Raw genomic sequence first — 13,610 nt, 5'->3', positions numbered from 1 at the left:
GAGGTGAGAGGCTATGTATTCAAAATGTTATATCTACTTGTAGACCTGCGTATTTTGTTTATCAGTTTTGCTTAATTGTTTTTCCTTGTTACAAATTAGGGTTAAAAATCTGGAGGTGAGGAGTGGGACGATGGGGGGAAATATATTAAGAGATAACTGTGATGTTAAAAAAAATAAAACCAAAAAAACTTTAGACACCTGTCTTAAAAATGGTGGTAAAAAAATATATACCATATGGCATTTAGGTGGTGTAGTGGATAGGGCACCAGTTCTGGAGTCAGGGGAACCTGAGTTCAAATTCGGACTCAGACACTTAAATTAGCTAATTAAATGATCTTGGGTAAGTCACTTAACCCCATTGCCTGACCCTGGGTTGGGGGGGAGAAGAAATACATAACATGACTGCAACATTAAGAACAAAGAAAAAAAAATTGATAATGAATGTTGAGAATTATCAAGAGCAAACTTAACCCTCAGGAATAGATATGAGAAGATAGTTCTCTAGCTCCTTTACATAGCTGGGGATCCATAGATAATGAATATTGCATATCACATCAGATTTTTTTGATAGGTTGATTGGTTTGGCTGAACTTTTTATCCTCCTCTTTCAAAAATAACTATTATGGATAGAATGTAGATAATATGTGGAAAGGGGAAGAGGAAGGAAATAGAGAAAAATGTCAGTGATACAGAGAAAATCGATAAGAATAGTTTTAAATGGAAGGGGGGAATGAAAGTGATGACTGATGGAATCAAAATCCTGGAGGAGGCAGAACCTGATAGGAGCAAAGGCATAGGTGGAGTTAGGCTAAAGAAGGAGGAAAAAATATTAGTCCCTCTGAGTTAGGAGAAAAGGAGGGAGTTTGCATTTTTTTCCCCTAAATGACAATCAGGAGTCAGAGGTGTAGCAAGCAGACCCTGATTTTGTCATATAATCTGTATGTGAAATTGCCTGTTTCCTACAAGGATCGAGCTTCCGTAGATGCTTCCTTAGAAGATTCCTGGGGTCCTGCATCTGGCTTGGTTTGAGATTGGGCAAGCACCTTCTACTAAGATCAGACATGGTTGGGGAAGAGAAAGGAGAATAATAACAGACTCCTTGTAGGAGAGGGTTGTAGGATACTAAGTTTTAGAGTTAGAACAAACCCTAGAGATATTTTATAGATAAAGAAACTGAAGTTTAGAAAGGCTTCCTTATTCTGATGAAATCACAGATCTGGGGGCAGGGAGGGGTGTGTCAGATGAGTAACACAACCTAGATGAAGTAGTTCAGTCCTCAGAGAGCTCACATACTTTGGGGAAAAGGTAAGGTGGGGATAGACTTTTGTACACATTTTAGTAAACAAAATAAATAGAAACTCCCTGAAGAGAAGACTTGTAAAAGAGAAAAGAGTCTAAAAATGGCTTTCATATTCATGAATTTTGATGATTGGAAAGATGGTCCTTTCAGCAGAAAAAAAAATCATGTCTACTACTACTACTGCTACTACTGTTTCTGCTGTGTCATATACTACCTTTCTAAGAAGCTGAGAAAAGGTAAAACTTTCTTCTGTCTGTTCCCCATTTACTTCGGAGACCACTCATTTTCACAGCTAATCACCATAGTCTTTCATTTGATTCTAAAAAATATATATTTTATTTACATTAATTTACATAATTGGCTTATCACTTAAACATCATGGTCATCCTAACTGAGCTTTATTTAATTTTCACATTAAACTTCCTGGTCTTCTTGGTTACTAGGTCACAGAACATGGTCTTTGCCTCATAATTGAGCAATGATGTGGAGAGAGTTTCTGTTTGTAGTCAGAATCTCTATAGGAATCCTATCTCTGGCAGTGACCAAATGTCTGACCTTGGCCCAGTCTCTTAACCAGTGTGAACCTGTTTACTTATCTTTAAAAGGAGGGAAAAGGCTTGAAATAGATGACCCCTAGATATTTTCTAGTACAAAGATCCGTGATTCTACAAATTTCCCAAATTAGAAAAACATAGTTCGCACAGCAGGATATCTAAAAAGGACAATAATCAATCAATGACTATGATGTGGTAGCCTTGTGTTTCAATGCTGGTGATTGATTCAAGAGAGAGAAGAAAAATATTTACATAGCTTCTACTTTGAGTTAGGCACTGTGCTAAGCTAATACTTAAAAACATTTCATTAAAAAAATAAACCAAAAAACCAAATATCTCATTTGATCTTCACACCAACCCCAGGAGGTAGATGCTATTATTATTCCTATTTTGCAGTTGATGAAGCTAAGACACATAGATTAAGTGATTTTCCTGGGGTCATACTGCTGTGTTCTGTGGCTTGAAAAATACAGGTTTTCCTAACTCCAGGTCCAGTGCTCTACCAACTGTTTACAAATACACAAGATAAAATAATTTCTACATGCATGCATTAAGCTTACTATTCCAGGAAGGTAAGCAAGCACAAATAAAAATACATCATAACAATGTTTGTCCTTCATTTTCAACATCATCAAATATAAAGTGGATAAATACATGAGTGTATTATATGTATGTAATATATACATATAAAGTGGATAAATATATGCATGTGTTACATATATATTACATATGCATATATAAAGTGGATAAATATATGTGTTACATATACATATTGGATATTTACATATACTTTTTTACATTTATATATATGCATACATATTTTTAACACAAATACAAGATAGTTTAGGAAAGTATGTGGGAAGACTAAGAAGATGCTGAAGATGCTGCCTGTATTTTATCTTAGAAGAGAGGGACTCTGTGAGAAGGTAAGGAAGGAAACCCACACAAAGATATAAAGATGGTATTCTCTAGGTGAGCAGTGTGTGTTCCACAGACTGCAAAAAGGAGAGTAATGTTTGATAAAGCTGGAAATATTGCTTGCAATCAAACTGCAGGGCTTCAAGTTTTTATTTTATTCTAGAAGTATTAAGGAGCCAGAGAAAGTTTTTTTGTTTGTTTGTTTTTATGTAGGGGAATCACATGGTTAGATTTTGACTTAAGGAAAAATACTTTGGCAACTGTAGGTAGGATGGACTTGAATAGAGAAAGATTTGAGACAGAGAGATAATTAGGAAGTTATTCCAATAAACTAGGTGAGATGTGATGAGGACCTGAACTGAACTAAGGATTTTACTGTGTGAATAGAGAGAAGTGGATCAGATCAGGTAAAAGAGATGCTGTGAAGGGAGAAATGTCAGTATTTAACAATTCATTAGATATTTGGGGTGCAGAAGTAAGCAATCCAGAATAATGCTAACATTACCAACTTGGTAGACTGAAATTCTAGGAAAGTAAAGAAGAGGGGAAATCTTAAAGGGAAGATGATGAATTCATTTATATTGAATTTAAGATTTCTTTGAAATGGTGATATGGTACTAAAGCACAGGGAAGCAACTGGAGCTCAATGTTAATTCAATAATTACCCACACAGAAATAATAGTTTAATCCTAGGAAACTCATAAATTTACTGAGAAAGAGAGTATCTTGTAGAGAATCTTAATTAGGGGATATGATATATATGATGAACCAATAAAGGAGAGTTTGAGGTATATCACACTAGTAGGTGGTAAACCAGGAGACCACAGTGTCCTGAAAACCCAGAGAGGAGATAGTCTCCTAGAAGTGAGGGTGGTCAGTAATGTCAAATACAAAAGATAAATCTGGAAATATGCCCAAAGAGCATAAAATTATGCCTGTTCTCTTTGACCATCAATACCATACTAATAGATCTGTTTCCAAAGATGATTAGGGGAAAAAGGGAAAGGACCTATATGTTCTAAAATATTTATAGCAGCTCTCTTTGTGCTGCCAAATATTTAGAAATTGTAGGGATGCCTATCAGCTGGGGAATGGTGAACAAGTTGTGGTATATGATCATGATGGAATACTATTCTACTATAAGAAATGATGAGCCTGATGATTTTCAAAAAACATGGATGGACTTGAACAAAATAATGAAGAATAAAATAAACTGAACCAAGAGAATGTTCTAAATACTGTTGTAAAAACAACTTTGAGTGACTAAGTCTTTTTGACTATTATAAATACACAAATTATAAAGGACCTATGAAATAAAACACTGTCTGTATCCAGGGAAAGAACTGATAAATAGAAACATATATAGAATAATTTTGTATTTACCTGCACACATAAATTTATATATTTGTGTCTACATATATTTGTATCTAATGGCAGCCATCTCTGCCATGGGTGAAAAGAAAAAAGAACAATACATGATAAATTTATTAAATATCTATTAGTATATATTTTATGCATATATGCTATCTTGTATTTACATATATAGATATAATTATTTACTTTATATTTTATAGTGTATGTATTTTACATTTATATATGTATGTCTTTTTTACTTTACCCTACTATAAGCTCATTGCACTCTATCAATCTATGTGTATATATATGTGAATATATATGTAGAGAGAGATAATTTATATCTATACATATATAAACATGTTTATATGTGAGAGATAATTGATATATATATATAATATTTAAAAGCAAGCTGTATTTAATAGAGTTGCATTTTCATGGGGCAATCTTTTTTTATTCTACTTTGTTATAAAAATGCTTGTGTTATTTAAAATAAAAGAAAAAACAAAAATCTTGAAGGATTAAGACTGAGAAAAGACCCTCATACTTGGCAATTAAACGATCATTAATTACTTTAGAGAGAGTAAAACAGAGTGATGAAGTTGCAAGTCAGATTAGAAAGAGTTGAGTGAGTGAAAAAACATGAATTGGAAGCAGTTGATTATAAATAACCTTTTCAAGGACATTGTCTCAGAGAGGAAGGAGAGATATAACATGGAAGAAAGTTGAAAATGTTTGTAAGCAGTGGGAAAGGAGCCAATTGATAGGGAGAGGTGGAAAGTTCAAGAGAAAGGAGGGATTGCAATCTACTAGAGAATACAGGAGGTGATAAGATCAAGGTCAGATAGTTTGACCTTGGCAAGGAGAAAGACTATCTTGATGTGAGCGACTGGGGGGAAGGAAGAGAAGTTGGCTGATATGTCAGTGGGTTTTGAGATGAAGAGAACGATTTCATTTTTTCAGTTGATAGAGAGTAGAGGTAGGGGAAAATGGGGGTATAGGGAGCTTGAAGAGGAAAGAAAAGATTTAGAATAGCTTCTGTGAGGAGTGAGATAAGGAATAAGATAAGAATATATTTTTTAGTTTCAGATTGGTTATAGTATGTAAAATGAAATTACCTTTAACCATATAAGTAAATCATTCAACAGGCATTTATTAAGTGCCTACTGTGTACTAAGTGTTGGGGACACAAAGACAAAAGACAGGCTTTGTTCTTAAGGAGTTCACAGTCTAATGGGAAAGTCAACATGGAAGAAAACCCAACAATGCAGGAGAAGTTGGAGATAATCAACAGGGAAGGTATTGACATTAAACAAAGATCTGAAAAAGAATTTTGTACAAATTTTTAGAAGATGAGAAATTTTGTAGGAGATGAGACTGGAAATTGAAGGAAGCTTGGAGGACGAGATGAGGAGAGACAGCATTCTAGTCATATGAAATAGCCAGTAAAAATGCTCCGAGTTGAGAGATAAAGTGTTTATGTTAGACATAATAAAGGAGATCAGTTGTCACTATATCACAAAGTACATTAAGGTTAATAAAGTGTAAGAAGTCTAAAAAAGTAGTAGGGGAATAGGTTGTGAATGTCTGTGAATTTTATATTTGGTTCTGGAAGTGAAGGAGAGCCATTGGACATTATTCATTAAAGGAATGAGATGGTCAGATTTGTGCTTTAGAAAGATGAATCTGGCAGCTGTGTGGAGGATGAACTGAAATGAGGCAGGCTTGAGTTAGGGAGACCAACCAGCAAACTGTTGTTGTATAGCCAGATGTGTGGTAAAAATAGTAATCCCACAACTACCTATCAATATATCTCCATATTATGCCCCTTCTATTTTGAAGAGGAATGATCTTCAAACTGGCAAATGTAGTGTAAGTATAGACTTGGAGTCTGGGATACATGAGAAGCTAGTTAGGAGAGTACTGTGCTGCTTCAAATATACCAGACTATTATAGATAGTATTGTAGAACTTCTGTTGGCAGTGTTTGAAAAATTAAGATGGCAGGATTAAATATTAAGTCCTTTTTATTTAATATTTTAAAATACTTCAAGAATTTATTCTTTCCTCCCAGGGGATGTACCTTCCACTAATAGAGATTGTGATACCCCCCTTCCTTTTTTGATGGGTAAATGTTATAGCCAAAACTTTATAATCTCCATGTAGACAACCTTGTGATATTCTGAATTTAGACTTGTCTTTGGTTGGAAAATATCAGTTGCATTGATGAGTCTATCTTTCCCTACTCTTATGTTATGCCAGGGCTTATTCTATGTTGGCAGAGATCCAAGATCCACAACTACAGATCAGTGAGGAAGTTAAATCCTATACCAAGATTAAATAATCAGTACAAGTACAAAATGGGTAGGTGATTTTTAAAGTAGTTGGTGTTTAAACACACATACACACACACACACACACACACACACACACACACCACACATATACACATACACACACACACACACACACACACACACACACACAAATACACTCTGGACCATGTTTCTCAGACTGTGTTCTATGTACCCCCTATGTGCCATATTCCTTGAGAAACTTTCCATGTTAATAATATAATCTCTTCTAAAATATTCAGTAAGAAATTATGCATTAAAATACTTTATGGGGGTGGCTACGTGGCACAGTGGATAGAGCGCCAGACCTGGAGTCAGGAGTACCTTGAGTTCAAATCTGACCTCAGACACTTAATCATTACCTAATTGTGTGGCCTTGGGCAAGCCACTTAACCCCATTGCTTTGCAAAAACCTTAAAAAAAATACTCTATGAAAAAATTTTAGAAAAAATAGATATAAGTAGTTCAATTTTGCTCCAAAATCCTTAACTCTTTTTGTCTCAGTGTGCTCTATGTATTTCAGACCCTGACCTGGTCATCTTGGGAAACAGGCATAGGAATTTTAACCTGAACAAAAGATTAGTATTCAGTATCTGCCAGTGGGGATGGATGGAAATTTCCAGTATTTTCCAGCTTATGATCATGAATAGACCTGTCTCTTAATCAGTTTCTTCATCTGTAAGATGGGGTTAATGATGCTTACACTACTTACCACACACAGTTTTTGTAATGCTTAAAGTACAGGAGAAATGTGAGTTATCATCTCAGGCAGAGGATGCCTTAGAAGTATGTGTGTATGTGTTTGCATAGATGGGCACACATTCTCTACACATCCACTCACCCAGTGAGAAGCATAAATTAGGTATATATCTATGTCTGTAAGCAGTTATGTGTATGTGCAATACATATGTGTATTGTGTATGTATATGCATGCATGCATACATAATTGGAATATCAAATTAGATCCTTAACTATCTGAAAAACTTCTTTGTGTAGAATGGCTCATTCCCTGATGATCCTAGTTTACAGAGACTTTACTCTGTAGTATGATATGATACAAAATAAATCATCCTGTATGGGGCAGATGACCACTTGATGAGAATATTGTTGAAGGTAGTCCTGTTTTGAAGCCCTGTTTGCATATTGAATAGAGAACTGAGAACAAGAAAGAACTGGATTCAAGTGCCACAAGGCTGATTTTGTAACCCTGCCTGGGCAAGTCACTTAAATTCTCAATGCTTTAGGAATCTTTCTGAGATTATAAATTTTAGAATTCTTCCCAGTTTTCATTGCTAGAGGGTTTTCTCCATAGGCGTTCCCTCTATACAATTTAATCACAATTCTAAACAAAAAAAAAAGTAGTAATTTAAGCATGATTTAATTAGGTGACCTTTGAGATTCCTTTCAATGCTGAGATTTCCAAATTCTCTAATCCTGGAGCATTATTTTGACTGTTATATTTATAAATACTTGTAGGGAAGAGTGAAATATGCTGTAATGTTCAAATGGGAGATAAAAGTAGGTTTGACAGTAGATTTAGAACTGAGAACAGGGAAAAAAAAAGATACATTCAGAAGAAACTGAAGAGGACAACAGTATTTTCAGTTTAGGAACCAGGATTGTTGACCATACCACTAACAGAAATCAGTAATACAGAAAGTGGGGCTGAAAAAATAAAAAATTTTCTTTTTGTCACCTATAGATGGAAGTGACAGTAAAACACCCAGATTGAAATATCTCAGACTGAATTAAATGACAAGTGATATCAAATGAGATAAAGATTATGATCACATTCTCATTCAAAAGTCAACATTTTCTGACTTCCTGTCTAAAGTCTCATAAAAATCACTGACATTATATTTCTTTTTCTTTATTATTTGCAAGGCATTGGGGTTAAGTGACTTGCCCAAGGTCACACAGATAAGTAAGTATTAAGTGTCTGAGGCTGAATTTGAACTCAGCTCCTCCTGACTCCGGGGCCAATGCTCTATCCACTGCTCCACCTAGCTGTCCCAACTTTATTATATTTCAAACCTAACTTATGTTTAATTAATTTGTCCCTTATCTTCCTTTAATAATTTTATCATCACTTATAAATTCTTTGAATTCATAAATAGTGCAAAATAATGACATTTATGAGTCCAATAGAAAACAATAACTAATTTAAAGTGAGAATCATGCCTACAGACTTTCCTATAATGGATTTTAAATGATTTTGATGTTGTAATCACTTAAATTATTATAATTTTATTTTTAATTTATATGTGTAAATCTTATCAACTGAATAACAATACTGCTTATAAATTTGGCATGTTCTGGCTACAATAAAAGATTATGTTTTTTTATTTGACAGCTAAAACATGTGTGGATACACACTCTCAGATTCTACCTAGTCCTATCTAAAGTTATTGTTAGAGAAAGAATAGGTCTCATGGGACTAATTAATACTTCTCTAGGTGAGAAACTAGGAAAATCTTTGCTACCCACAAACCTTCAGCTTGGAGAGTGGCTAAACTGCAGGATTTATTAATGTAGAGTGAAGCAAATAAACATTTGAAGAGATAAACATTGTTTAATTGAGAACTCAAAGGCAAGAGCCAAAGCAGATAGAAGTGTGCAGATCTACAGCATTAGAAGTACAAATGAAGAGGATGTCTAAGATGAGATTAGAAAGATCAGGAAATTCAAATTCTACAAAGTCCCAAACAGTTGATAAAATTTAGAATGAAAGCATTTGCATGCTTTTATATTTAGGAGGGAGACATTAGCCTTCCATTTCTTTGTTGTCCTTCAGTTGTTTCAGTCATGTCCAACTCTTTGTGACCCTATTTGAGATTTTCTAATATGAGAATGGTTTGCCATTTCCTTCTTCAGCTCATTTTACAGATGATGAAACTGAGACAAAACAGGGTTAAGTGACTTTCCCAGCATCACAGAGTTAGTGAGTGTCTGAGACCAGATTTGAATTCAGGGAGATGAGTCTTCACTACCCGTTATGTCACCTACTTGCCCTCTTCTAACTTTCCCTAAATTAATTTGTGTTGGATAGCTATCTGCTCCCACTAGTTCAGAACCTGCCTTCCTCTAAGGAAATGACTCTCTCAATGGTAGCAGATACTTACTCGATATATATATATATATATATATATATATATATATATATATATATATATATATATATATATATATATGATATAATTTTACTGATCAAAATCATAGACCACTTTAATCCCTCTTTTTTTATAATGTTTTTATGTTCATTTAAGTTTATGAGTTTTACATTAAATATGAACCCATTTCATAACTGACAATTTGGATTTTTATTGACCAGATTTAGAAATATAGAAGCTATATTAACTTATTAGGTAAAATAACAAAATTGTTTCAAAATGCTTGGAAAGACCAACTGACTTCCCAGACCTAACTTTTTCTGATGAATTATTGTATCAAGCTTTGGAAAGAGAGAGACCATATTGTAAAACAGTATTATCAAACTCAAATAGAAAATGGGTCACTAAACCATACTTAAGGATCCTTGTGGGTTACATTGACTTAGAAAACAACATATTAACATTATCTATATTCTTTTATTTTCAAATTTATTTTGTCAAATATTTCCTAGTTAAATTTTAGTCTAGTTTTGGCTATGCTCAGAAATGTTGTATGGGATACTAGATTTTTAGAGAGGAAGACCTAGTTTCAGATCATCTCTACTAGTTGTGATCAAAGAATTAACTTTTGCTTGAATTTATGGCAACACTCTAAAACAAGAGGTATAGAAGGGTTTGTCAACTTCTTGTTGGGTTCCATTAGTAAAAATCACAAATCCTTCATGGATTGAATATAAATTTTGGGGGGGAGAATCCTACTATTTTGAAGCTTTGAATATCTATTTGTGCTTATAATTTTTCAAAATAGTCCCTGATAGTGTTGAATGTTTGCATAGGCAGAAACATGAACTCTCTGGAATTTAACCACCAAGTCCCATTAACAGCCAGTCACCTGATTCTGAGTTAACTCTGAAGATCTGGTTCCTAGACAGTCCTCACCCTCATCTTGGTATTTTACCTGTGTCTCACTGTGCAGAAGTGATGAGTTAGTGCTGTGTTCACTGTGGTTCTCTGAATGTCGTGGGCCTCGGCTCCATCATTCCCTTTCTCTAGATCATCTTTGACTTGTTATCAAAGGGTAAGGGGATTGTGGATTTATCAAATCAGATCTTAGAGCCCCACCTACTTATAAAACCTTACCTTCTCTCTAAAAAAATTATATGACAATGAATTATGACCTTGGCATAATGTAACCATTCATCATTAAAAAAAGACAAGTATGCTTGGCTACTACCTGGAGTTGTTTTTATTGTTAACATAGAATTGATAGACAAAGAGTACATAATAAGTAAGATACAGTATTATATAATCATAATAATAGTAAACATATATCAAGCCTGCCATTCACCTGTACTTTGGAACTTATTTCCCAAAGGATTAATTCAATCCAGGAGTTCTAGGAAATACACAATGTGAATGTTTTGTTCTCTGTGGTTATATTCTCTCTGAGTAAGCAAAGAAGAGTCAACAACACAGGTTCTTCAGGAAGTTCAATTCATTTATCCATCGGGTCTAGTCATTGGATGAAGAAACAGAACTCTAGACTAATTATTTCAGTTAAGCTTATCTAGAAAGAACTGGATCTCACAAGGGTTAGCACTTTCTCTGCTCTCAACCCTTTAATTCTTGGCAAACCTCAGTTTTCCCAGTGTGGAACTGGATGAGTGGACTTGGCAACCAGTTCCAGGAAGAAGTCATGTTGGCATCAATGTCATTTCCCTATTCTGAGCTTGAGCTTGAACCTGATACCCCTCTGCCCCAGGAGTATCATGTCACGTCCTGCGGCCACTTCTTCATTTGTTCTTCCCTCCAGAGTGTCCACTGTTGAGTGGGAGAAAAGCAGCTGTAGAGTTGTGTGTTATCCAAGCCCAGAAGATCATTTAAATGCCTTACTGTCCACATTGCAACAAACATGTCTAGACAAAAGCCACCCAGATTTCCTGGGAAACCATTAACATCTCTATCCTGTGAAGAAGTAGCTAACCAGATTAGACATAAAAATAATTTTCAAAATTTTTTCTAATTGAGAAGCAACAATAAAACTGCTCTATAAACTTCAAAGAACTTTAATATATTTTACTGTGGACCAGTAGTTCTCTTAGAAGTCTCTGACCTTCTACTCCCTTTGACTTGTTTCCTGTACTATCTGAACAAGTTGTCCTGGTACATCAAAGTCATAGACTTTGGGTCTATGCTCAACCTTGAAAAATCCATCTGGCAAAACAAGTCTTTATCCCCCCTTGGTTTATCTCAGACAAGGGGTGAGTGCTGTCTTAAAAGTGAACTGTCTTAAATTGAATCCAATCTATGAGTATGCTAATTGTTTTGAGTAGTTCTGAAAAGGATGCTACATATATTATATTATCTAAAATGCAGGCAATTGAAAAACTCAGAAACCCAACAAATTAAGAAGTCTTAATTAAACACCAGAATAAAATTCCTAACAATCAAAGAAGAGATTAACAAAATAGAAGGCAAAAACTTGACTGAAAAAATAAATAAAATTAGAATCTTCAAAAAAGCATTTAGCTAATTTGATTAAAAAGCAAGAAGAGGAAAAGCAAGTTCCCAAATTTAAAAAAAAAGGGAAAAAGAAGAATTCGCAACAAATGAAGAAGAAATAAAGGATATTATAAAACTCTTTATTTTTTTGCCCAGCTTTATAATGAAACTGACAGCTTAAATAAAATTAGTGAATATTTTCAAAAATATAAGATACTTAAAAACAGAAATAGGAAATTAAAATAACCAAATTGCCAAAAAAAGAATTTGAACAAGATATAAATGAATTTCCAAATAAGAAACCCTAGAATCAGTTGAATTCATGGGAAAATTCTGTCAAATAAAGAAGTTAATTCCAATGTTAAAGATTTTGAAAAAATAGCAAAAGAAGGGACCCCATCAAGTTCTTCCATGAAACAGGTATGATCTTAATACTGAAACCAAGGAGAGTCGAAACAGAAAGAAAAGTGTAGATCAATATCCCTAATGAAATGGATACAAAATTTTCATAGAAAAAAATTTTCAAAGAAACTAAACCACATATCTCAAAAATAATATAGTATGACTAGGTTCGATTTCTACCAGAAATAATTTGATATTAGGAAAACTATAAGCTTAATCAATTATATTAATAACAAGAACAACAGAAATCATATTACTTTATCAATTGTTGCAGAAAATGTTTTTGAGAAAAGATAACTACTATTTCTGTTAAAAAAATTGTTAAAATAAAACTTGGAAATAAATTGATTTTTCATTAGCATGATAGTATGTAGCTAAAATTAAAAGCCAGAATTATACATAATGGGGATAAGCTAGAGTCCTTTCCAAAAAGATCAGAATAAATCAAAGATGTCCATTGGCATTTAATGAATTATTATTTCTTTTCTTTGACACAATGCTAGAATTGCTTAATGTAACAAGAAGAAAAGAAAAAGAAATTAAGGAATACACATAAGTGAAGAAGGAACAATATTATTGCTTTTTTGGAAATGATATAATGGCTTATTTAGAAAACTAGAGTGTCAGTTAAAAATCAATTGAAATAATAACTTTAGCACAGCTGCAGAATATAAAATAACTAATATAAAATAACAGAACTATCTTTTGAGATTTTTTTTTATTTTTGCAAGGCAAATGGGGTTCAGTAGCTTGCCCAAGGCCACACAGCTAGGTAATTATTAAGTGTCTGAGGCTGGATTTGAACTCAGGTACTCCTGACTCCAGGGCCGGTGCTCTATCCACTGTGCCACCTAACTACCCCTTCACACAACAGAACTGTCAACATCAATATTTACATGTTTACATAAAACGCAGTAAAAAAGAATTAGATAAATCCTGTATAAAACAATCATAACATGTACAAAATACTGGTGTGTCTATGTACTAAGATACATGGAACAACTAAATACTGAAATTTACACAAATTAAGACTGACCTAAATAATTCAAGATTGTGGATTTAAGAAAACCAAGCAACAGAGAGGAGCACATCCTAGAAGGCCTGCTGATCAATTCACC

At 33.8% G+C, this 13,610-nt stretch overlaps 1 protein-coding gene across 4 annotated transcripts in view; it reads left to right on the top strand.

The window, feature by feature from the left end:
• The window catches only part of GREB1L (GREB1 like retinoic acid receptor coactivator), a 269,600-nt gene that overhangs the window by 163,388 nt on the left and 92,602 nt on the right, over window positions 1–13,610 (top strand). For 2 of the 4 annotated variants that reach the window (XM_074200527.1, XM_074200530.1), the window contains one exon: window positions 6,387–6,488. The exons of the other annotated variants lie outside the window; for them this stretch is intronic. In XM_074200527.1, coding sequence (XP_074056628.1) covers window positions 6,387–6,488 — 102 coding nt within the window. The remainder of the gene's footprint in view (window positions 1–6,386; window positions 6,489–13,610) is intronic. 4 annotated transcript variants of the gene reach the window in all.

This window comes from Macrotis lagotis, chromosome X (assembly GCF_037893015.1).
Source record: "Macrotis lagotis isolate mMagLag1 chromosome X, bilby.v1.9.chrom.fasta, whole genome shotgun sequence".
In the NCBI taxonomy this organism is placed as follows: Eukaryota; Metazoa; Chordata; class Mammalia; order Peramelemorphia; family Peramelidae; genus Macrotis; species Macrotis lagotis.
This window is presented reverse-complemented; position numbering and strand designations above follow the sequence as displayed.